General features: G+C 42.0%; 1 protein-coding gene across 17 annotated transcripts in view; it reads left to right on the forward strand.

The window, feature by feature from the left end:
* The window catches only part of DTNA (dystrobrevin alpha), a 224,053-nt gene that overhangs the window by 20,914 nt on the left and 176,487 nt on the right, over positions 1-26,652 (forward strand). For 8 of the 17 annotated variants that reach the window (XM_063168276.1, XM_063168324.1, XM_063168336.1 and 5 more), the window contains exon 1: positions 22,582-22,845. The exons of 2 other annotated variants lie outside the window; for them this stretch is intronic. In XM_063168276.1, the coding sequence (XP_063024346.1) occupies positions 22,829-22,845 (17 nt within the window). In that variant the 5' untranslated portion in view covers positions 22,582-22,828. Of the gene's footprint in view, positions 1-22,580; positions 22,846-26,652 lie in introns of those variants that run through there. 7 more of the 17 variants (XM_063168346.1, XM_063168359.1, XM_063168366.1 and 4 more) reach the window with 3 other exon arrangements.

Below are 26,652 nucleotides of genomic sequence, written 5' to 3' on the forward strand. Positions count from 1 at the left end.
CTTCAACAGTTAGTGCCAGTTAGCCATAACTTTTCTTCTAAGATAAAAGTTATTCTGAGAGTTTAGCAGCACTTGGTAGGACATCAAAAAATTTGTTCTGGCTTTTTGTGCCTTTCCAGATTTGTCCATTTTGTTATGCCTCCTGTCTTCCTTTGTATTAGCTTTACCCCTTCTTCAGTTACAGTAATTAGAAGAAACACAGAGTATGTTTTGAAGGCAAATATTTTGAAAAGTGGAAAAAAATTAGAACAATTCATACAGGTTTCACGGAAAATAAAAGCACTATCAGATTGTAATGTTTATAATTTCATTGGCTTTGCTATGCAAATGTTAGAAATGGTCCTTTAACCAACTGTCTCCCAAAATATGTAGTTGCATCAGACCTCAATTCTCCAGTCCATGATTTTCTGTTCTAATTAGATGAAGGAACCCAGTTTACTCTGGCCAGTGCTCTAAGTGAGAAGTGATTGTCTTCTGGGACTTGAAGTGTTTGCTTTATAAATCTGAATTGCTGTTTGTATTGCAGTGGATTTCCACCGAAGTCTTATGTGAATAAATATCTTTGGTGTGCTACTGATTTTCATGTTATTTCAGTTTTCCTGTGCTACTGTGAGAATGCAAGAAGGAAAGGACTGTCATTTAGTTACTATATGCTGGTATGTGTTTTCCTGTGATAAAGAAAACCAGAATTTTATACTTTATGCTATATTGCATGCACAGTATTATCACTGGGTCATCTAAGCTGATTCCAATACCAAACCTGAATGTATCATTCTCTGGTCATGAAGTTGTTTGAACAATGACACACAGGCATAGCCACTCAAGGTGATTGGAAAATAATATTTCAGACAGCTTAGACTCTTTGGGAAGAGACTGCAAAGGCAAAGTAACCTGCCAGCAAAGGAAACAGATTGTTTCCAAAGTGCAGTAAGTAGCAGTTATTGCTCCTCTTGTCCTAATTGTTAAGCTACTTTCCATCCAGACAATGTGTGATAGACCATCCTCAGCCTGCTCCAGTGACAGGATCTTTGAAGAAACGTGGAGGTTGGTTGGTTTGCTTTTTAATGAGCTTTTTTTTTTCCCCAAAAATGGTGAAATACCAGATTTAAAATTATTTTAAAATTCTCCTACTTCCTAATTCCTAAACGGTTTGTGGAAAATTACTGCCTTTGTTGTCTGATCTGTTGTTTGCAAATTTGTAGTTGGAGGTGATTATTTAAACAGCAGAATAGGCACCCCAGTCAGTTTCACTTTCTGTGATCCTCGACATACAGTGCTTTAGAGTACCCTTTTTTATGGACAATCTTGCTTTTTAAAAAAATTAAGGCACACCATGTTCAGATTTATGCAAGATACCGTCCCATATATAGTTTAAACTGTTGCTTTCCCCCTCTTTTGGTTTGCAGACCTCTGCTGCAGTGGTGAATGTTTAACCCCAGTTTGTGCTCCCAGCAGCATGTCACTGTCAGGGCACAACTCTTGTACGGGTCCCGTGTCACATAGTGGCAAACAAGGCACTTGGGTCAAACAGCAAGGCCTGGAAAGATTAGTTCAAATAACCCTTGTCTCTCTGTGGTACTTGAGAAAATATTGGAAAACAGAAGAATCAAATAAAAAGCCTGTGTTTCATTCTTTCTCTCAACTTTGATCAGGAAATATTGAACTCTTACACAACAGATCAAGTGTTTGTCTTAAGTATGCCTTCAAATAGTGAATTAACTGAACTCAAGTAAAACACGGTTTGACCTGAGACCAAAAGTTCTTACTTCTGATTACATGTAAAACCCTGAGTTCATAAAGTAGCTCTAGTAGTTTTTAGCTAAGGAAGTTCTGTCCCAGCAAAATAGGTATGGATGCAGTAATGAAACTGGCATTCCTTTTGTTGTTTGGGGGAACAGGGGGTGGTATGTAAAGCCTGCTATATGAAATCTCTGTAGAATGTAGGCAGATAGTCTAATAATGTGTATTTGTGGTTTATGGTGTATGAAGAATTGGATCCTCCAGCCATTACCAACAAGTGCTGTGTGAGAGCTACCAGTTTGCATTTCCATCTGTGTATAGAAACTCCAGTTTTTATACAAGCCACCACTGCACTTGTATGATTCATAGCTGTTTGAAAGAAAGACTTATTAGTCACCTACTTCTTTCCCCTTCCTGTATGGAATTATTTTTTATTGTGCTGTACATTTGCTACTTTTTTGTCAGTCTAATTTTAAATTATCGAAGTAATGGAGCTCCCACTGCTTCCCTTGGGAAAATGTTCCAGAGCATTAACAGATCTGCTGTTAAGAAAGATACTAATTTCCTGATATTATTTTTTCTTTTATTAACTTTATTTCATTGCTCCAATTACTGTCTTCTGTGCATTTTCCCATGTTCTCACTTTGAAACTTAAGCCTTGCACTCTGCAAACATGTCTTGTTTATTTTCAGCTACTATAAACGTATCTGAACAGGTAGAACTTAAACTATACAGCCCTTTGGTAGGAGTAAGGCAATAAAACTGCTAAAATTGGTTCATTTTAGAGCAACACTTTGTTGCAAGAGCTCCAGAAGTAATTACAAACAACAGCTAAAAGCTTCATGTAAGCTGAAAGTTGATTTCCTAGGCTACTTTGTAAAAATAGTGGTTGTACTTACCTGAATTAGGTAGACAGAGTTCAAGTAAAACCTCGTGTAGACATCGATTTTGATTTGAGTTTTCTGGTTTATCTAGGGGATTGGTAGGATACTTCAGGTGGTTGGAGAATTTTCAGTTTCCTAGTGGAACTTAATGTGAGCTTCCCCAAACTGTTTCAGCACAAACTTCAAGCCAGAGACAGTATTGGCTCGTGCTGCCTTGCAGTTCTGCCCTGAAATGGATGAAGAGCAGTTGGTGCTCATCACAAGTTCATGGTACAAGATGGTGGTTTATGGTATTCTTTTCTGATCATTGTTATCTCAGATAAGAGACAATAGCTTAGCTCAAGTTGTGTCAGAACTCATTAGACACTCTTTCACCTTACTACAGTTTAAACTCATTTTCAGTGGGTATCAGTTTAAAGAAAAAAGTAATTCTTAAGTGGAAATAACTTACAACAAGTTTGTGTTCCTGGATTCTGCATTCTGGAATAAAATCTGGTTTAAATGTGTGGCTTTCCAGTACCTTGCTCTAAGTACACGTACTTAAGTCACTCCACTCAACAGAATGCTGAGCAAGTCAGAATGCTGTGAAATTTGCTGTCATTAATTTCCTTGCAAACTTTGGATCACATGAACAGCATTCAGATAGCTTGCATGCTTCCAGCATCCATCTCTTTTCAGTCTCTCTGGGACTTGGACTGTATTGCACTGGCCTTGTCCTAACTGCCAGCCCTCTTTCTGCTGAGTTTCTTACATAATTCCAGTTCACAAAACTCCATCTTCTGCATGAGATAAAGTTTCAGCGATGATATCTTACCCTGGATGCCAGCTGGTATAGCAGGTTAGATTGCTTGCTCTAAAATGTTTCATTTGTCAGTTTTGTGAAGGATGTGTCATTCTTTTCCAGGAAGTGTCAAGGTTTTAGATGATACTATTTCCCTAGGAAATGCTTACAGTAGAACTCAAGGATTTTGAAATGTTTTCTGAGGCTAAATGAGGTCAAGAGCATAAATAGCACTTGATTTTACAGAACACATTCTGTAGTCGTGACTATGGAGAATGAAATAAATACATACAATGCAGAGAGTGGGATGGCAAACAGGGCTCTGCTCCTTGCTCAACAGTGTGTCTCACTTCTTGAAATATTTGCATCTCAAATGGCCAGCCTGTCAGGCCTTTGAAGCCAGAGAGAAGACTGCAAATGACATCTCCTGTTGTTTTGGTGTACTCAGTGTTCCTGTCTAAACATCCAGGGAAGACATGAGGGCAACAAGACAAAAGATGATCATACACATAATATAAATAATATAAACTGGCCATCCTAACTTCTGGCTTTGCCAGGTTACTCATGGGTAACGGAAGGGAGACACTGCATTCTGACATAGCAAATCCTAGTGTACTTTCTTAGCTCCTTTTCTAGAGTCAGTGTGTGATTTTGTTCTGTAAAATGGAGTAAAATGACAATCAAAACCAAATCAGTCTTTTGGGGTTTTCCCCAAGATTTGCTCAAATTGGCATTGCTGAGGTTACTGTGAAAATATTACAAGAACTGCAGTCAAATGTTGAGTGTTTGAACAGGTTTTTCTGTAGCTTAGTTGCTCAGACTGTCTTTACCTAGAATATGATCTTGCTGCCACTGAGTGATGAATCTGTTCCTTTTGTTAACTCAAGCTGTTATTTAAAAGATAATTGTTCTTTTTAAATTATAATTGAATCTTCAGATTTTATCTGATAAAGCTGAATGCAAAATGCATGAACCAGCATTAGGATTATTTTTTGTAGTGTAACTGACCATGCATAAAATTCATGTAGTAAGTTAAGCACTGACAAATAAAGTCTTTTTTCCCCTTTATTCTCAGTGGAGTCTAGGTGAGCAGAACACATGGACATTCCCTATATTTGGCTTTAGCAGTCTTACCAGGACCTGTGCTGTAAAGGTAAAAATATGGACTGGGTGTTTTGGGAGTATTTAGGTCTAGCTTATTGTTGTTCACTCGGATCTGTAGATTTCTTGCCAAGAGATAGGTCCAGGTTGAAAATACTTGGTAGGAAGTAGCTGCTCTGCATGAAAAGCAAATGTTAGTACAGAGAAAGGAAGTTTTCTGACGCAGTCTATTAGATAGGTTTGTTGAGATGAACGTCACTTTTGGGATTGCATCAGCTGAGGCAAGAAGCAGAAACTGGCTTTGCAAATCAGAATGGAAGCCTTACTGTAAAAAGTTGCATAGCAGAGAGTAGGATGGAATACTGCCCTACTCAGAGTTTACATTCAACTTCGGTGCTGCTATATACTACTACATCTGTGGTATATTGTGTCTTTTGCTATGCAGGTTTAATGATCTATAAAAAGCTTTTATATGAATTTGTCTTTGAATGTCTGCTCTAAAATGGTGACTTTACATATTTATATGATGAACTCTACATTCATGTTGACAGATGAATAATTCAGTAGCTCTGAGAAAACAGTAAAAAGTCAACAAAAGCAGAAGAAATGTCTGCAAGACTGTAGAGAGCTGAGATTTCTAACCAGGAGACATAGCTGTCGTGTTCTGATGCATGTCTTGATCCCCAGATGGATCCCATGGTGAAGTTGGGTAATAAAAATTTGTGACCTCAGAACCCTGAGAAATTAAGACAGAGGACAGTGACATCACTGGAGATATGAGGAAAAGGGTCAGATTGAGAAAAGCAGTTTTGAAGACATGTTTATCTAATCTAAAATACAAAATGGTTCAGGAAAAAATTGCTTATAAATTTGCTCTCTTGGTTTGCCTTCAGAAGATTTCTTCTTAAGAAATTGTAGAACAGCTCAATGGAACAATAAAAGCAATTGCCAATCTGGTCTATAGAGAAAAACAAACTTTTTTTAAAAAGTAAAGTATTAATTCTCTCACTTACTAATGAAGTGTCATATTTTTGGATAGAAAAAACAATCTCTTCACCTATTCACTTCCTTTCTCTAAACTTCTATGAATTTGAAAACTCTTCTGAAATCTTACTGGGAAATTGACATGCAAGTTCTTGAGAGCTGTTTGGCAATATATAGACTACAGATGCAGAATTTGGGAAGCTATTTTAGTTTGACCATTTGGTTATTTTATGTGCAAAGAGCCTTTACAATTAAGTGTATGCTGGTACTTCTGTCGTGTCATAAATGCAATGACCCTCAACAAAAGAGGTTAATGGCTTTCGTGTCCTAATGCTGTTTGTCCAACAGAGATGTAAAACAGAGCACTAAAGTTGAATTTGTAGTGTTCTTTGTCTTCTTCGTAATATTTTCTTAATAAACGGCAGCTGAGAAGGTTTTAGGATATAGGATACAAATAAATCTCTAATTGCCATCTTCATTAAGTGAAAAATACTTGTGTTCTAGTGAAAAGGACCTTTTTTAATCATATGAAAAGTATCTTGAGAATAATATAAGGGTGAGTAAATACTTACTACTGATGCAGAATTGTAGTAAGCCACAGCAGAATTTTATTAAGAAATAACTTCATATTTAATAATTATGTTATATACAGAAACAGCAATAATGGGCTTTCAAAATATGGGTCTGTGCCTCTCAACAGTATGGTAAAGGCTGTTATATAAGAAGATGTGGAGTGAGCTAAAGGGAATGCTCCTGGGAGCTGGCAATTAACACATTCTGAGCACACAGCTTTCACAAGAGTGCTTACATTGCGTGTGGCTGAAGCATTAGGAAAACTTGATTGTTTCACAGGGTTTTTTTTCTAGTAACAAAACTCACAGCTACAGAAGTTCTATTTATGTATGCATTAGAGGGAAAAGCTCTAGGCATTTGTGCATAAAACTATAGGAAGCACATTAAATGGTTTTCCTATCCATAACATGAAATTTTCAGGGAGGGTCACCACTCCTGCATGACAGACTGTGTGCAGAGTAATAATTCAGCAGATCACTAACCAAGGGCTAGAAGAGATTTAGCACTTCGGGTTGGCTCTTCCACTGCTGTTTTCATTGTTGGAGCCAGCTGCTGCTGGGAATGCTGAAGTGGACTGCTGGGTCCTGTGATCCAGCCCCTAGCGCGCTCCCAAATCTTCCTCTATGACAGTCTGTTTGCAGAGGGTGAGCATCTCCGCCAAGTGCTGTTTGAAAGGCTGCAGAGGAGTATCTCTGGGTAGCTCCACTGTCCTTGATACTCCTTCACACATTTGTTGTCTTTTGTGAAGCCAAGGGCTTTTGTGCTGGAGTTGTGAACCCAGGGGTGAGTCTCAATTGGATTCACCTGTAACTGGATTCACCTGTAAATCCAGTACTATTGATGGGAATGGCATGCATACATTCCTTGTAGGACTTCATGAGTGTTCTGTGGAGAAAATCCTTAAATACCACGGGCCAAATATATCCTTAAGTATAAAGTGTTAAATTTAAATAAGCCAAAACATCTTAAATCCTCTACAAGTTGATTCTATCCCTTATTTTAGCTCCAGCAGCCTTCATCTTAGATCTGACAGCAGTGTAAGATATGCAGATAAGTATTTTTGTGCATTTTCAAAATCCAACAGTAAGCAGAGTGTCGTGTATCTTGGGGAGCAACTGAAGAGCTTTGTTAGTTGAGTATCACTTGCATAATACAGGCATCTTTAGTCTCTTGGGGTTTAAAGCTCAGATTATTGTTTGCAGTTTTCCATGGACCTGATTCAGGACTAGTGGTTTTGAAAAAATGTATCAAATGGATGTCAGCAGTACCTGTCCTCTTATTTTGTTACCCCCTCTGTGTCCTGAGGTGCAGACTTGCAACATCTTGTAGGATAGGAAAGGGATGGGCAAACTGGGGATATTGGTACTACTGTCTGCCCCTGGGAAAGTAAAAATTAACAAGTAGCAACCTGTATTAGGTTTACTGTAAAGATCCTATAAATTGAGAAGCTTTCTCAACAAAATGGACCCCCATGCTTCTTGGCTGGCAGGTCTCTCTGGAAGAGCATCACCATGGAAATGGGCTGCCAGTGAGATGGACCAGCAAAACAGATCATCAGCTGCTCCAACCAAATGGCCTGAGGACCAAGAGTACAGGCATGGGTTTTGGCACTTACCCCACACTGACCTCCCTCTCAACAAACCTTTTCTCAGGGCAAAATCTAGTAGAAGGATCCCAAGCAGAGCTGCAACCTCCCTCCCATTACAGGAAGGAGCAAGCCTGCAGCCATTATAGTCCTATTTTACTGCCCTGTTAAAAGTGATGCAATACTGCTATTTTTAATTTTATTCTTTTTGTGAGAGTGGAGGCGATAAAACAAATTGTTTCTATGCTTCATTCACACACCTAATGGGAGAACAGTGCAAGGGAGCTGCAAACAGTAATCTGCATGAGGAACAGCAGCAAGAATTTCCAAATGCATGTGCTTGGAGTATGCTGAAAAGCTATAAATTGCTAAGGAATCCACTTTTCATCCCTGTTTCTGGTTGTATCCAAGTATAATTCTTACAAGGGTACCTTGCATCCTGAACCCTTTCAGGTTCATTTGTGCTGTCCTGTGGCTTTCATTGTAAGCCAAAGAACACCTGACTATAAGGTGTGTATATACATGACCTTGTAAAAGGCTCTGTGCTGTTTCAGCAGAGGCAGGACAGACCACAAGTGACAGCAAAGATCCTTATCAGGGGCCAGAAAAAGAGACCTGGGCTTGGGCAAATTGTGCCCACAGCCATCCAGATAGAAGGCTAAGGGATTAAAGAGCCCCACAAGCAGAGAGCCAAAGGGCTCGAGTTGCAGGGCCACAGGGAATGATGAACAGTGTGAGAGAGATTTACTAAGCCAGTCAGAGGATTGACGGATTTTATTTCCCTCCAGATTCTTGCATTGAGAGCAGAAGGCTTCCTGGGTAATGTGAGACTTCATGTGCTCCAAGAAAAGGAGAATGCAAACTACCAAAAGGCATGAAGGGTAGGCTGTTCATGAACCTCCTGGTAGGTAGGCAGTTGAAAGGAATTACATATGCTTGCTGTGGATGCCTGATAGTCAAGATTGTGTGCAAGTGGTATCAGTGAGCTATGAGGGTGCCTCCCCTCTGATGCTTCCTTCGTCACGCCACTGCTGTTCAAAAGGACAAACTAAGGCAAGAGATGGGTGATCTCTTAATGCAAATACACCTAAGACCAGAGATGGGTGATTTCTTAATGTAAATACACCTTTCTACATACTATATTGATGTTTGTTGAGGTTGCTGCTTCATGATTAGTTCTGCCTGCTCCTGGTTTCCATATGTCTGAGAAAATGACAGTACATTCTCAGATTTACTTCTATTTATACTAATTAAATACTAGTAAACCTGTCTACCTGAAGAACAGGTAGATGATACATCATTTTTTCCTCAGTTCTGTATTGGACTTCTCTATATTCCTAACTATTAAGGCTCCTCATTTTTTATGTTCTTCTATCTTACAAACAGTTATGTAAGTTTATAGTCCTGCATAATTTAGCTGTGCACTTCTTGCATTGAACTCAAAGTGAGGAAATCATGACACATTCCGTAGGAGGAGGATTTCCAGTTATTCAAGGCCTGAAGTGATGAAATTATATGGAGATTTATGTTTTTGTTAAGCAAAATCATGGTGTCTCCAGAACATCTCCATTGCATACGAGCTGAAGAAAAATCAGTATCAGAGTCATGTACCTGAATTTCTTTTAAAAAATGATTATACACAGTTGGACAATAACATTTAGCACCATAGCACTTAACAAAGGAAAAACCTTTTACAGTGTCCTGCCATTCCAACTGAGCAGGCAGAGGACTCCTTCCAGGGGCTGCAGGTAAAGATCCTGTATTGTGGACAGTGGTCTATTACCTATCTAGTGCAGCTGCAAATAGAGTTGCTTTTTCTCCAGGTATATGGATTAATTTAGGGAGAGCTCCTGTGTGGTCTGCCATGCCACAGAAAGTCAGGGATAAAGGTAGCAAAGAAAGGAGCCATCAGGCACTGAGCTAACAGAGGGTCATGTGCCCACCTGCCTTGTGCCACTGAGGCTGCCAGCTGGCTCTGGCAAAGAGAGGGTAGTTTTGTGCTTAGCAACATGCCTGAAGGTGGAACACAGCACGTTTTGTAGGCCTGGCTGGAGGTAGAACTTAAACAGTTCTAGCTGCTCAGTTATGTCTCTGAAGCAGTGATGTGGTCATGGAAACTTGGAGAGGGGATTATCATGCCAAGTGCTGTATATCCTCATTGGCCTTCGTGCTAAGGAATTGCCAGGTTCTTGGAAGAGAGTTTTATTTTACCCTGCAAAGTTGTGGGATGGTGCTGTAGAAATTAAGTATTTGTTACTGTAGCCAGGAAGGGCTTGATATTGTCGCCTGTTAGGGTCAATTACCCCACAGTGTGAGGCAAGCTGGCCCTACATGGCTTTGGGAGAGAAACGCAGTGTTAGCTTTGCCTTGAACAGGTGAAAGCCCAAAAGTACAAGTCAGAATTATGGGTAAATGTCTTTAAACACAGGGTGCATTCTAACACCCCATTACATTCACATTTGCCTCCTTCATACCTTTGTAATCTTATTTCAGTCTCTCCCTGTAGCTCAGTTCCCATCCCAGAGGCCTGAAGTGGATAAATCCAAACATGCTCTATTTAGAGTTCTGCCCCATGGCCAGCACACACGATATGGCATTTCAGAGACTGAGGGAAGTGAGCCACATTTGCTCATGGAAACAAGAAAGAACTGCAGCAATATAGTGACGTAAGGTTTACCCTGCAGGTTCACCTCGGGTTACAACCGGATCTAATTCAGCATGCTCTTGTCAGTACAGCTTAGTTCAGCTAAACCAAGAAAATACAGTTCAATTCTGCATACAGCTAACTCCCACATAAAGCATCAAAACATTTCCAACCAATCTATTTTTTTTTATTACAGGATTTTTTTTTCCTTTCATTTGAAGAACTGTTGGGTCTGAATAACATTGGTTTATTTATCTGTTTGGTACCAAATAAAAGTAATTTTATGAGTTTGATTAAAGGGCCATCTCAAGGTAGATGGGAAAAAGCACACATTTAAATGAGATGTTCCTACACATCAGATGCTAATGAGGTCACCGAAGAGAACATTATTGTTGGGGGCCTCTACTCATCCCCAGAGTGCCTGTTCTCACTGGGAAAAGGTCCTGCCATGCAGTCTTAATCTAGAGCATGTTTTGAAATAGCTCTTTTAACCAGTGAAGTGCTAAACTGCTTCTTTGTTTTCATCTTAGTAGACTGAGAAGAAAAATGCATGAATTTCACAGCAGTAATATTTTCTTTATATCTGAAATAACTTTACAGTTTGATTCTTATATCTGTGTAGTTGCAAGTTTAATCAGCCAGAGTACTCTGCAACTTCCTAGAACTGCAAATGTGCCTGGTGCAGTGGCAGACCTGAAGTCAAGTTTGTGTTGAACACATCAAGCAGCTCAAAGAAGTGAAATCGTGTATCTTGACCCAGATCTAGACCAAAGTGGTTTTATACACCAAACCAAGTAGAGTTGATGTATGCTTGCTGCCTTAATCTTCAAGTGCTTCTAGCTACTGGCAGTCAGAGCAAAAAATGGTTTAGAAAATAAAGCTTTATGGTACACTCACAATGCTGTCATCTTTTTCCTTAAACAAGCATTTTAGACAGAAGTCTTTTGACTGAACTTCAGTGTTAACCAAACATTGGTTGTTGGATCTGGGCCAGTACATTGTTCCTGACAGTGCTCAGGAACTGGCCAGCTGACAGTTCCGGAATAATGTGACAAGAGGGGATTTTCTTAATCCTTGGGGATTCCCCTTAAGGGATGTCTTACTCCCTGACACTTAATCATTGTTTGTATCAGGAAATATAAGTGTTTGTCTTCTATTACTTAAAAAAAGCGAGGTTCATTAAGGATTATATTCTTTCTTTTTAAAATAGATGAGTTTCTAATGGGAACATGCAGGTATTCATTAACAGTCTAATTAATATTTTCTTTTATAGTCCTTTCTGGCCCCAATTATATTTTGCTGCAGGCAGCTCCACAGGGTAAACTTACATTTTAAGTTCCAAAAGGTAGAACAGCATTTTCCTTAATCTCTTATAAATTTCCCTGTCAGTTTTAAACTCCTTGTTTAACTTGCCTTTCATATCTCTTAATTATTTTGTCTTCCGGCTTCAATATATTCTTTTTCTTTCATTTTGAGAGAATAAATGAGGTTGTTTATTTTTCCTCATTTTTATTATGTATAATTTTTTATACAGCTGTCTTGCATTGCTTTCTCATTTGACTCTTTTTGAGTCTTTCTTCATACAGCTGATTTTCTGAGGCCCAGAGTGATTTATGTTCATGGGATCTGAACCCTTTCTGTGGCTGCTCTTTTTTCAGCACTGGCTGCCTGTAAGCATTCCTCATGCCAGATTTACAGCTTTTTGCTTTTCTTTTTTTTTGTTTGCTTTGGTGGAGAGTGTCCCCCCCCCCCCCCCCCTTGAATTTTGAGCAATTTGCTTGACATTGCCAGTGTCATCAGAAGTGGTAAGAGCCGAGTTCAAACAGGTGGTACCGTCGGGCTGCTGTCACAGGGGATGAGATCATACATTCATTCTGTCTCCGTGATGGGTTTGTCTAACTCTCTCCAACTCGAGCTGACTTTGATCCCATATAATGAAAAGCCTTAAAATAGAAAGTGGAAGGGAACAGAGAGGAGCTTTAATTATTTACTGGCTGGGTTGAATCCATACCTTTTGTAAAGAGACTTCTTTTGTTGTTTTTTGGTCTATTCAGTTTTCATTAAGCCAAATTTAAATCTTTATGTTCAGCATTGGTTCAGATTCTCGAGCTGATTAAAGAGGCTTTTGAAGCAAGGTGCATTTTCCTTTCAACTCAGTTATTTTTCCACTCACTAAATGGAATAAAAATGTTACTTGAATGGTGTTCAATATTTAGTCCCAGTAGTGCTAGGAGGTCAAAGGTACTCCAAGTTTTAGTTGCTCTGAGCACCTAGAAACATGACACCCACCTTAAAACTACTCAAGGCTATGCAGACAAAGCATATGGGAAGTGGGAGGGAGGAAGTAAACATGTCAATTCCTAAATTGACAAAACAAACCTGTGGCATAGCTGAGACCTGGTCAGGGTCTCTACCACTGCTAGCGTGATGTTTAACAACCAGCCCTGCCCCAGTGACCTCTCAGGTAATGCCTGAGCAGCAGAGGCATGATGTGCTGGTCTCCTGCCTGCACTTCAGAGTGGCATTCCAGGTTACAAATGTGGACCCTGCCTCTCTGAGCATTTTGCTAGTGTATGTGTCTTTGCCCTTCTCTGGAAACAGCAGAGATGTCATCTCCCTTGTGGAGCAGGAGGAGTTAATGCAGGGGCATGAGTACAGCTCCTTTGTGAGCATCTTGCCCTGGCAGGTTGTGCAGGAAGAGGCTGGGTGCCATCCCAGACCCATCTTCTTCTCGGGAGGCTGGATGGTGCCTCCTGAGGGCATGAGGGCAGGGGAGAGCCTTTAGGTGCCCCGCTTCCTTGCATCATTACACCCAAAACTAGCAACAACCTTGCAGTTACCTCTGTAGTCTTAGGCAAAAAGCTTACCTGATTTATTTCAGAAGCTACTGTCTTCATGGTGTGCATGTCTGTAAAATCTGCATGCTTGAGTTGAGGCTCAAGGAACCCCAGTGCCTATCAATATCACTGCATCCACAGCTCCCTCACAGGAACAGACAGTAATGTGAAAGATAGTGATGGCTCAGAGAAATGTCCTTGCTTTATCCTCACTCTCTCAGTGCCTGTGGATACGTTAGCAGACTACTGTACATAGGGGAAAACATGCCTTTAATAGTTCTGTCTCAGCTGCTGTTAATTTGATTTCCCTCAGGTAGTCAGTGTTGTCACAAAGTCCTGGAGCAAGACTTTTTGTAGCAAGAAGTACAAATAATTTACACTGGAATGTCTGAGGCTCTTGGATAAAGCATGTGCTTTTCTGAACAAAGGAAAAAAAAAACCCAGTAATTTCTTTTATTTGGGGATAAATATGATGAATTCAGTGAGATGGAGGGAGGTGCTATAAAAAGGAGCAGCTTTGTGGCATCTGACAGTGAGGTTATGACCAGACCTGTGCTTGGTCTCTGTGCCTCATACTTGGTATATTTTGTGGCTGTTCATCATGAAACGTAACAGGACAATGTCAAAATAATCTGTAATTATTACTGGTTTGCTACAGATAAAATTTTATATAGTATCTCAGTTTTCCATTGGAAGTTGTTATATTTCAGCTCCAGTCCAGCTTCTTCTTCCCATGTAACTTAGGCGGTTGGCATTAGGTACATTGTGTCAGTCCTGAGGTCAAACTGCATTTGTTTGCATTTGTGAAAATCTCGAGTGCTGCCTTTGAAAAGAATGGGCTTCATTCTGCCCCAAATTGCCATGTCCCATTCTTTTGCTGGAGTCATTCATTTAAGGGTAGAATTTTTCAGCAGGACTCGCTACTGCTGCAGCATTCTAATACTACTGTAGTATTGCATGGCTCATATAGCTTCACAAAAACTAAAATGAAAGAATTTAGAGCAGAATTAGGTCATGAATTTGATCAAGTGCATTTGAAAATGCCATGCTAATTATTCACAACTTTAAAATTACTGAATGGATTTCTTCCAAATTTGCTCTATTTCGCAGATTCCGTTGACATTTAAATATAATTCATTTTATCACCGTGCTATATAATAAAGTCTGGTTTCCCGTACTTTCATTAGCTGGTAGATGTTCTGTAATATAGGAAGAAGTAATACTTGGGGCATGGAGAAAAAAATGAATTCAGTCTTCTCTGTTAACACTGCCTTTCTGGAACTCACTGATTAATTTTCTTTAGTCTCATATTGCTATTAGGAAGGGTTGTTTTGTTTCTGGTTCAAGTTGTGTAAAACTCCTGAGATTCTCTAGAAGGTTTAAGATGAGTGTATGGCTGAATTTTCAAAGCCCTAACCTGGCACTCCAGCCTTTCATCCCCTCTTTTATTATGGAAAGTGTCCACTTTTCCTGAAGGTGCTGATTCTTCTCATCATTTCTCCCAATTCTGATGAGTGTGCACCTTCTCAGAGAAAAAGTGCTTGAGCGACATTTCTTCCTTTGAAATGGTTTCTTCTCTAGCTTGGATTTCCATAAATTAGTGCTAAGAGGAAAGTGTGGAGTAACTGAAATATTGCTATGAAGATTACCGAAAGACATTGTAATGTTTGAATGTCTGAGAATATGTACTTTCCTTGGGGTACAAGTTTTCCCTGTGTTCAAATAAATGCTTTCATGGCAGCTGCTAATGTCTTCCATAGGTAGTATCCAGTTCTGCCAAATTCTCGGCCCTCAGAAAAAAGGTTGCAGGGTGGAATTATTGACTGCAGTTGTGTTCAGGTGGTTTTTGGTTAGGAAAAAAAAAAAGTTCTCTAGAACAATCAGATTGTTAATTACCACATGATTAATTGACTTCATTAACATAAGACACTTTTCCCCCTGTTCCTTTTTTTTTTTTCCCTGTGCTCCCTGTTGTTTAGATGTGGCTGGCACTGATGTGACTCAGGGTGGGCTGTTTTCCCCCTTTGCTGGGGGTGTTGCCAGTATTCTCTAATTGTCGGGATCTTTAGCAGGTCAGAGTGACCCTGAGAAGAGTTCGAAAATCTCTTTTCCCAGCCCGGTGCTTGAAGAAGGAGTCAGAGTGCTTCATTTCTCGGTCTCAAGGTTGTTTATTATGTCTTACCTATAAAAATTTTTCTCCTGCCCTGCCAAGGTCCGTCCAGCAGGACAGTTCCAGGCACACTGCCTGCCCCCGGGGCTGTGTTATGTCTTCATACTAAAAACTTCGTATACAATGTTTACAAGTACTTTCCAATATCTATCACCTATGTTAGACAGTGAGCTTCTACTCTAAACCAATCTAAAAGTGCCAACATCACAGCAGAAGATGGAGGCCAAGAAGAAGAAGGAGAAAGGCTGGACACACACAGATCCCTCCATCTTGCCTCCTGAACCCCCATGCCAGAAACCCTAAAATCTAGTTTTCCACCCCATAATAACTTCACTGTTATTCTACCTAAACTGTTGTGGCTTGCTGATCTTCATCTAAGGTTGGTAATTTGCTCCACGGGTCATGATCAAAACCACAGGTGTTTTGGGCTGTGTGCCAGGGCTTCTGAGCCCCCTGGCAGGGGTCCTGGCCATCCTGGACAGCCAGAGGGATGTTCTGGGTTCCCACACCTAATGTGGGACTCGGCTGCCGCCCTGCCCAGGGAGCTTCCTGGCCTTTCTCTGGGGCTGATCTGGACACCCATCTAAATCCTAAGATGAGCCAGTGATCTAAATACGTGCCCAAAGTGAGGTGATGGTGCCAAGGAGAGGCTTTATTCCCTGTTCGGGAAGCACCAGTGAAGCCCTGGCAGGTACAGGGCCAAGGAGATGTGCTGGGTGGGACACACAGGTCCGTGCGGTGCCATGTCCCGAGTGTGGTGGCGCTTTCTGCCTCCTCACCAGCGGCTTCACCTCTTCCCCCGGCCTGTGCTACCTGCAGGCTCGGAGCTGCCGTGCCTTATCCCGGCTCTCGGCGCTGCCATTTGGGATTTCTGCGCAGGATGGGTACAGCAGAGGGAGCAGTAGGACAAGCTTCTCCCGGGCTGTCTCACCCTGCGTGCTCCCGCCCCAGCGCAGCCCCTCGGGCCGAGCCGCCCTCCCTTCCCTTTCCTTCCCGTGCCCCAGCACGGGCGCCCCGGGCCTGAGGGTGCGGGCATCCCCCGCGGGCTGCGGCTGCCGTGGGCCGGGATTCAGGGGAGGAGAGGGCTGTGTGGGAGGGAGGGACACCTCCCGCAGCCCTGCAGGGCCCTGGTGCGGCGCCGAGAGCGAGTCAGGCGCTGCTGGCTTTTACATAACCGATCTGATGGGATTCCTGCTGCTGGTGGCCTATATATTAATGCTCCGGCTCTCATTAGCAGTTTCTGAGACTTCCAGGCCTCCTTCCGTGTTCTTGCTGTGCATTTTTTTCTTTATGGAGAAAAAAAAATTATTTCTTTTCCAAGTTTTTCGTCTGGAGGGTGAAATAAAAATGAGTTTTATTTGAGAGCAGGAAGGTTTTTTGGCAGGATGTAGGATGAATGAAAGGGGATTGTTCCTATCTTTAGCTCAATTGAACATAGAATCTGTTTCATAGATTATCCTCTTCCAGTTCTGGAAAAAGTGCATGTGCCACTCCAGCACAGTCTTGTCTGCCTGCATGCACACTTCACACAGTGGCTGAATTTGCAGAAAAACTTGGGGTTGCCTGTCCAGGCAAATATAAAGAGAGAGCATTTGTGGCATTTTTGTAAAATAACTTACTGGAAACCATTTTTAGTGCAGAATTTAGCACTGCAATGAAACCAAGGTACTGTAGTGAGGCAGGAAAACAGAGCCATTTCCATAACAAAAATATCAATATATAATAATTTCAGGAATAAGGACTTTGTCTTCAAGTGAATGTTGTGACAAGTTTTGGTGTTGTGATCTTGACTTTCACAAACGTTTCACTTTTCCTGTCCAAGAACAGGATGCAGTGAGCTCTGTTAATTAGCACTGTGTGCTGCCTTTTGTATACTTGGTTAGACCAGACATAAAGCCTTTAAAGCAGCAGAGGGTTCTTATCATTGAAGAAGACGAAGAGCATCTTCTGCTGGAGCAAAGACTGTGTCATGAATCTTTGTAGCTGGCATGTGGGCTGTTTGTTTATTTTATTCTCAGAGTTTGGCTTTTTAAGGGAACACAATCATACTATGTTTGTTTGTTTCACAGTCCTGGCCACAGCCAGGACTTTTGAACTCGCTAGATACCTTCTGCTATATTAAAAACCTTGCAAGAAATCTCAGCTATACTGATTCTCCTCGATTCTCCCGAAGTGGAATCCAAGGTATCAACCCAAAAAAGAACAGGACATGCAACATTCCCCTCCTAAAGCAGCTCCCACCTGTGCTGGCTGCTCAGTTTGAGCACACACAGCTCTGAATCAAGCTGCACAACCTGCTTGCTGCTTTTTCCACAGCTAGGGAGAAAATACAGAAGTGGAAGTGGAAGGGAGTTGGGAATACTGATAACTGAGGGCAGTATCTAGAAGAACAATCATGAGGGCCTGGGGAAATTAAAAGGATAATTGTGAAGGCAGGCAGTGCAGGTTGGCTGCATGAAGCTGGATATGGAGGTGGGCAGCTCTCCTGTCCTGAGAGGCAGGAGTGGTCATGAGAGTTTGGAGGAAACAGGGATTACTGTTGTTGGAAGCAATAAATAGCAGAGGATCATAAATCTTGAGGAAGACAATCTTCATTAGGGGCGCTGCTCACTGAGCGACCTAAATGAACTATAGCTGTCGCTTCAAACCTTGAAAGTTCAGCATTTTCAGGTAGAGGACAAATAATAGATGATATTAGAAAGTCTGAAAGCAGCCTTTCTATTTATCTAGGAGCATTACCAGTTCCAGAAAGACTTTTCCAGGCCTCAGTACTTTGCAGGCTTAGGTTTACCCATTGTTTTTTTTTTCTTTTTAGAAAAATATTTTTCAGTCTGGTAAAATTATCCATTTAACTTACAAAACTTCAATTTTTAAAAGTTGCTCTTAATTTTATTATATCTCAGACCCTAATTTTGTTGCTCAATTTGGGCAGCTCACAAAAAGGAGTAGTCTTTTTCCTGTATTTAGTGTAAAGATAAATGGAACCAGAATTGTTCTAGTTCTCCCCTTAGGCATTTTTCAATTGAGCTTGAAAATCTGGTAAAGGCAAGGGCACAGAGTTTTTCAAAAGTTGCTTAATGCTTCATAATTAATGTTAAAACATGTGACATACTTGTATATGATGATAAATACTGGTTTAAGCCATGTGTTCATACCAAAAACTTTTACAAAAAGTATAAATACAGGACATAGCAAAAAGAAAGACATGTTTAAAAGTAAAGAATAGATTTTTTCTTAATTTAGTAAAATGCAGTGACTGAAAATATGATTTATTTCTGAAGCTTCAATTTGTGACCATGGATGATCTCCCTTCTTTCCCTGTGGCTTGAATCACAGAAACAGAAATCAAGAACAAAAAAGCTGGCACAGAAAATCCTCTGTTGCTGCAAAAATGGTCATGGAGTATGCATTAAGTGCACTCCCCATTTACTTTATTAATGCTTATTAAGAATTCAAACAATTTGCATGTGTTTTACAAATAGCAGAGCTAACCCATCTGAACATGTTCAGTGACTGAGCTGCCTGCCATTACCCAGTGGGCCTCATGGCAGTGGCCGGAGTGTTGTGCCCAGGCCAGGGAGACCAGGGCAGTGTTTTGCCCTCGCTGAGCCCATGTCCATCCCCTGCATTTCCTTCCAGGACAGGTGTATCCTGCTGTGTTGGGCTGTGTGGTGGGGAGCAGCAAGGGAGTGGCTGCTTGGGGGCTGCCACCAAGAGAATGCTCTCCCCACTGCTGCAATTGCTGTCCCCCATCTCTTAAAGGAAAAAAAAAAAATGGTAGGCAGGAGAGAAGCAGCACATGGATCAACACTTGGCCAAACCCCACCTGCAGGACCATGTTGGAGAGGGCTGTTGGTGGAAGTACATAGCTGAGTAGGCTTGGCTGGAGGTGAGCTGGGGCAGTGAGGGTTGTGCAGGTTGAGTAATACTGAATAAACAGTGCTGAATCCATTGGGATGGGCAGGAACTCCGTGCCTGCCAGTGCAATTACAGCCCCTACTCCAGACCTCTTACTCTTGGACAAACCTGTGCTGAAATATCTGCAGAGGTTAACAAGATCATTCCAAAGGGAAGAAATACTCTTGAGTAAGACCTAGAAAGATTGAGCCCATAGGGTAGAAGTTGTTGCTTGTCCCAGTAAGCCCAAATCTTTAGACTGCCAAGACTAATGAATTGAAGACACTGACAGACAAGGGGAGACAAAGAGCAAGTTCTGTGCGTGTTAAAAATAGCTAAACACGAAGGGACAGATCATGCCTCTTGGGCACTTGGCTAAATTGGGAATGGTAGGAAGTCACATGGCTCCAAACATGTTACCTCTTTGCACTTGTCACTGGTACCAAATTACTCTCCCCTCTCTGCCACTCCCTTGTCTGCTCCTGTGCCAGCTCTAACTCGAGCTCCCACTCCTCCACAAGAACTTACTATTAATATGTTTTCATAGATCTCAAATCCAGTGCCACAGAAGTCCCTGATGTGTTTCACTGATGCTGGCTATAAGCAGCAGACCCTGCTGGGAGAGCAGTATTCCCTGTCACAGCAGTGGTAAATATTGCAGCTGTACACTTTGTGTTGCACATTAGACCCTGGTATTACTGCACAGCTCTTCATCTGAGGAAACTGGACACCTGTCTTCTCCTTTGGCTTGTGTGATACGGTTTTGGACATATGACCTCTGGCTGTCTCATTCATGGGATTGGGATCATGCTGTCCATGTTGACATCCAAGGTTTCCCAGTAACTTCCAGCCTCATTTTCCAAAGCTCTTCCCCTCCCCATACTCTTAGGTTTTTAAATACCCTCTTAGGAGGCACAGGAAGCAAACAGTGGCCTTTTAGAGGATTCAAAGTCAAATCTCTTTTTCCTCTGTATCTACTAAGGGAAACGCAGAAGCTTAGATAAAAGTGTGGATGTACTTCAGTGGATTTCCCTACCATTGTTTTCCCTAACACTTAAGCACTCTCTAGAGGTAGTTTGAAGTCCTATAAACAGCTCAGTCCTAATCCTTCCTGTACATGACTTCATTTCTGAATCACCACATTTGTCTATCACACCTTCTTCTACGGGGAGCTTCTTTCTTCCTTCCTTGTTGCCCTAATTAGAAGGGAGCCCTCAGCCACAAAGGCACAAAGACTTTCCTTTGTTCTTTTGTCTCTCTGAGCATCTTAAGCACTGTTCTTTTTAAAACCTAATGTTAACAGTTGGTCTCTGCTTCTAGTGATTGTGTGCCCTTCAAGGCTGACATCTTTACAAACAATTGGGAAAAAGAATTACTTCATGTACATACTGCATTATATGAAGTTGCACCATTTGAACGGGAATTCTCTGGCTCTATTTTTCTGTGCTCTGAGGGATTTATAAGCCAGCAGTGTTAGAGGTGGCCCTGTCAGAAAGCAGTGCCTGACAAGGCAGCTTTCCTGCAGTTCCCTGCAGCTCCTCAACCTGAGTAATAGACACATGCCCTGAACTGTTGTATCAGGAATCCTGAGAAAAAGCAGTGAAGTGACTTATTCCTCATCTGTCGGGAAATCCATGGCATATTTAGCTGGAGTTTTTAACGTGCTCTGGAAGGCAGGTATTGAGCATAATGGGGTCTGGCTTTGCTAATAGTAACAAACGTTAGTGATTCAAAAGAAATCTTTCAACTTGCTGGGAGTTGTGAGCTGATTTGTTATTTAATGTTTCTGTGCTGCTGGCAACACTTCCAGGCCCACAAACCTGACCTCAATCCAGGTTAAGAAGAGCTCTCGCCTTTCAGTGTATGCAGACTGACCATGAAAATTACTGTGGAGTTACTATTTTTCATTAGGCTATATATGCTATATGTGTTCTCAAACACACTTATTTTTATGCTTGTTATCAAGCAGGCAGGAGATGTGGAGACTTTCTTAATATGCCCTATGATACAGCCCTTTGGCTGACTTTTTTACCCCCCCTCGAGGCCTTTCCAAGTTTGACCCGTTTCCTTCATTAGCCTGAAGTAAATGCTTGATCACTTTTACTACTGTATCAGTCCAGCATCTCAACATTGGCATTCTGAAAAGTGTAATGCTCCATGAAATTGGCCATTGGCAAGGCATTTTCAAACCCTGTTTTCAGCCAAGGGATTCTGGGCACAGCTTGGCTTTGCCCCCTCTGCCCCAGCCTGTGCTCGCTGCTTGCTTGGCCCCGTCCCTACAACCCCCTCTTGGCAGCAGCTCAGACAAAGGCTGAAGATTCCAAGAAAAGAGACACATTTACCAGATTATTCTGTTTGAATTGGTGTGACTGGCAATTGGTATTTTCCTGTTGCAACTGAAAGTGTTCAATAATTCATACATTTTACATAAAGTCTTGCGGCTTGTTCCGCTCCCACCCATGTCTGAGATAAGGCAGACTTGATGGCAGGCAGTATTCAACAGAATATGCATTTGAGCATTAAAATCTGCTGCTTCAAAACGCTGATCTTAAGAGTCAGAGGTTTATGTCAACACTAACAACCTCTGGTAGGGGTACTGACTTCTGGAGTTACATGGAAGGGGTTTTTCCCCCACTTCAGTCACCTAGAATTCTATCATTCATCTGTAGTCGTTACTTCAAAGTGTAAACAACATTGCAATGCATTGTTACTGTAAGGAGCCACGGACTAAAAGTGAAGTTTAACAGCTTTGTAGTCAAGATCTGGTACAAAGTTTATTATATATTTTATTTTGGGTTAGGATTTTTTTTTTTTTTTTTTTTTTTTTGTTAAAATGGCCTTGCTCCATAAAGCTGCCTGTGCAGTCAGTCGGAAGTGCTGTGAGCTGCAGGTGTGTCTCTGCCGACCCTCCGTGCAGCAGCGGGTGAATTGCTGCCTTGCCCCAGCCCCTCCGGCTCGTGTTGCCCGGGCTGCCCTGCCGAAGATGCGCCCCGGGGGTCCCGCTAAGGACCGCGGCTGGGTCGGTGGCGCTGGGGCTCAGGGACCCTGTCTGAGTGGGCACAGGCTGCGATTCCAGGTACCTGCCCCGATTTGCGAAGGCTCCGTGAGGCGCTGCTCGCCGGGCCGCTGGCCCCGGTGCCCGGCGGGCGGGCGGGCGGCTCCCTCAGACGTGGGCGGGCAGCCGGGGCTGGAAGCCCGTGAAATCCTGCCAGCCAACCCCCTCTGTGTGTGTGTGTGTGTGTGTCTGTGTGTCTGTGTCTGTGTCTGTGAGGAGAGGTGGGGATGGGGCAGATGGGGGTGGAGTGGCAGCTTGGGAGGATGGGAGGGAGGGAGGGAGGGAGGTGGAGGGACAGAGGAGGAGAGGGGGCAGGGTGCCTGCGATTGGTAAAGCTCCGCGAAGGCATCTGCCAGCAGGACTTCAGAGGAATGTGAAACCAAATCATTTAGAAGTTAAAGATAGACGCAGAATACACAGCATCTTGAGCCAAGGTTTAAATTCATCCCTCTCTGCCTGGCTTCTCGCAAAGTTCTGCTTGTCAGCTTGCCTCTGTCTCCTCTAGCAGCTGTAATATTCCCTAAAAAAGTAACATCATTCTGGATTCTTGGGAATTACTAAGGTGGCAGAAGAGATCATGGTGCATACAGTGGGGTAAGTAGGAAGCTTGCCTCTGCATTTGCTGGGGTGGTTCCTCTGGGCTTTCCTGCTGACTTCAAAGCACTCCGGCGGTTCCTCTAGGATGAGGTGGATACTGAAATAATGCTTACCCCGGGCGATTGAGTCTCCCATTTTCCCCATATGGAGCATTTGAACTTTATTCTTCTGTGAAGTGTTAACTTTTCTTGGCATACCTAGGGAGTCTTGGGCTTTATTTTGCACTATGGTTTGGAGTGCTGTGTTCCTAACAGATGATTTTTGTTATGTACCTTTGCTCTTCGTTAGTGGGACATGCTGTTCGAAATGTTGCTCATTATTACAAAGTTGAAAAGCAAGTTGTTTTCCACGTTAGAGAGGATGTAATCAATGTTTGCTTGCTTGTTTGGCCATGGTTTCATTTACAAACTATTTCCTCATGGGTGAATTTGATCGCAGCACAGGGTTAATTAAATTTAACCTTCGTGTTTGTTTGTTCCCAAATAATGCTTTTACTGGGAGTTTGATTTTTTTTTTAAAGAAAAAACAAAAAACATTTTGGCTATCATTTTCTTTGAACAAAATCCTTCTAGCAGTAATTTAAAAATCTGTGCATTCCCCTGGTAGTCCTCACTTAGATAGTGAATTTCTGAGTAAAAAAAAATAAATTCAGGCTATCATGTTCTTTCTAGAACTTATCAGAAGTAATTTCAGTATCTGGCAGATACATTGCCTCATTGATCAATGTCTTTTTCAGGCAGTTTCTGAAACATTTCTGGTGAAGTTGTGGTGATCCTATATCCAAAAGGATTTTAAAATACAGCAACTTGTTTGGAAATTAGATGTACTATTTGTTATATAGCAAGAACTTGTAGTCTGAGAGTTTCGTCTGAATCTGGGCTTTGAGTGTGTGTTGTCTAAATGTCAGCATTGTTTATACCATTTTTTCTGGGCATGTGTGTTTTACACTCATAGTAGAGGAGCTCCTAACTTAGGATCTGGTGTCAGTTCCCCCAAACATACTCAGAATTCCTGACGTGTTAGTGCTGCCCATAATACCCATAGGAAATAGGTGCTGGCTGCGGATAACTGAGACGCCTGACATTTTTGGTTATGGATATCACTGCTCAAGGGATGCATATAATGGCAGTGTGTCATGCACAATATGTGAAAGTGGGTGAACTAAAATAGAAACAGTTCCTCTGTTTCAGGGAAAGATGATGTGTCTGGTATCTTTTGGTATCTTTCTGGCATTTGATGGAGTTCATCTCTATTGGTCAGCTTGCCTGAATTTTGCAGAACATTTGGGTGTGTTTGGATGAGCAAATCTGCTGTAAAGTGATTTTTGTGGGATTAAGTGTAGGGTATGGAGAAGAAAGATATAGATAGATAACCTTTAAGGTAAATCTGGCACAAAAACCAGATGCAGGAATGAGAAATGAAATCCAAGCCAGTTCTTTTACAGTTTGTAGTAGCTGGGTGTTCTTTTAAGTAACTCTGACTAGCTCAGCGCTTCAGTCCTGGGCTAAATTTCCAGGCCAACAGTTGCTTACATGAAAGATTTTTTTACATTACATCAAGAAATTATTGTAATATTTATTTAGGTTTGAAGTGGAAGGCCTTTGAGACAAAAAATGTCGAGATGAGTAAAACTTGCAGTGAGTCTTGGTGAAGTTGTGGTTAGTTTCTGGCTCTTGCACAGGGTCCTGTGCTGCTTCATGCAAGTCATGTGAGTTCTCAAAGCCTCTGCAGACCAGAGGGGGCTGGAAGGGGGCGAAAATACCTTTAGTGTTTCTCTCTGTTGGGTATCCAGGTAGCAGTTCCTTGGGTTAGGCATTGCCTCTGATAAGGTTTAACACAATAGGCTTCTGTTTGCAGATACGCTCTTCCCATGGCTATGGCCTTCCCAAGGAGGTAGGAAGAATTCACAGATTTAGAAGTAGGGGTTCACTGCACCTTTTATAAGCTTCCTAAACTGAAAGAGAAAAATAGACTGACATTCAGAGGTGAGCAGAAAATAGAATTAATGTTCCATGGGAAATTCCTGAGTCAGTTCAAAATTTAATTGCATTTCCCTACCACAGTGTATTGCTTTTCAGAAGTTATAGTTCAGGAGCATGATGTTCCCATTTCATTATCTGAGACCCTTCTCCCATAATTAAATGTCCAAGAGGCACTGGAGAGCTTTGTCACAAAGAAACATGCTTTGAATTCTGGGAAGTGCAGCTGCCTGAAAAACCTCGCTCCTGGAAGGGAATGAGCATCTGACCCCGGAACAGGATGTTCCCAGGGTAAAGAACTACATTGTGGTATTAGATTGACTTTTAAAAGTGTTCTGCTCTACCTAATTCACCTGAAATAATATTTTCCAATTGTCCAAGCAATAAATGGAAAACGTTCAATAAAGTGATATTTTCCCACAGAAAATGTAGTTGTATTTGATAAAAATTCTAAATTATTATAATGTTGGCATACTTACTGAAGTGGAAAATCCTTGGCCAGCTGTTAGGATGAATTTTTCCTGATTAGGGTGAGTGTGGTACTCCATGTATGGGACTGCAGTGAGTGAGTGAATTTTTCCTGATTAGGGTGAGTGTGGTACTGCACTCAGTGATAATGGTACTACACAGCAGTGTGATACTGAGTGAGGTTTTGGCTTAAGGGGTGAGGGTGTGGTAGCTTTATGAGGACATGACACAAGGACTAGAACCTCTTTCCTCTACTTGCCCTCCTCTCCCTGCCCATTCTCCCTCACTAGCCTTGTGCTCCTTAGGTGACTAGGATTTGTTGGGAAGTGGAGAGGAAGCAAGGAGAGAGAAGCAGACATCACTTTCTAAAAGGCTTTTGTAACAAGGTGTTGCTAGGGGTGGTGACATGCTCTTCTTGATCTTCTGGCCTTCCTTCCTCACTGCAGCTTTCCCTTCCTCCCATTTCCCCGAACCCCCAATAATCCCACCCAGGGGGAAATGGAGAAGTGCTGCTGAGGCAGAGGGGATGGGACAGTGAGAGGGAGCCTGTGCCCTGCCTTTGCCTCTTGCTGCTGCAGAGAAAGGAGAGGTCATGAAGGTGCTGATCTTCAGGGGGATCCTGCAGGGGTCAGAGCATTGATGGAGCTGGTCCCCCTGGTTTTGGGTATTGTGTGAGTGGGTGAGGTGCTGCTCTGATGCTGGTACCCTAGCACTGTCAGCATATGCCATGCTTTCCTGCTCTGAGGAGCTGACTGCGTGCTGTCCCCCTAGGGAGAAGCATTGCTTTGTCATGGCTGGTGGCATGTCCCCTTCTCAAGGAGGTTGGTTGTGTCCCTCCCTTTTGGTACGGTTTTGTTGTGACTTTGTCATGAGATTTGAGAACATTGTTCTTTCTGAGGTGAAAATGGGTTTGCACCATGTTTCCCCTTTAATAGATCCTACAATTTTTTTCTTTGCAAACCATGCTAAAACCAGTAGCAAGGTTATGCTTATGAGTATTACAAATACCTCCTTGCTAGATTTTAGTTACTGTACGTGGTTTCCATTTTCTTTCTGTCATGATCTTTTTTGCCTTTGCAAAACTTTGCTTCTAGCCTCATCTTCAAGCTTTTTGCAGTGGTCATTTTGCCATATATAAGAAAATGGAAGTGTCATTAGGAGCTGGTTGGTAAGGAGTTTAAGGACTGTTTCCCCATAGTTCCCTGACAATGTGCTGGTGTTTTTCTGAGCTCTGAAGAAGCAGCTTATACTGATACAATTTCCTATATTTTCCTTTCCTGATTCTTCTCCTAGTGATTTGTTTTGGCAGAGTATGACAGTCTGGTGCACCACACTGTAGAAAGCCTCAATTCTCTAA

This window comes from Melospiza melodia, chromosome 1, assembly GCF_035770615.1.
Source record: "Melospiza melodia melodia isolate bMelMel2 chromosome 1, bMelMel2.pri, whole genome shotgun sequence".
NCBI classification, from domain to species: Eukaryota; Metazoa; Chordata; class Aves; order Passeriformes; family Passerellidae; genus Melospiza; species Melospiza melodia.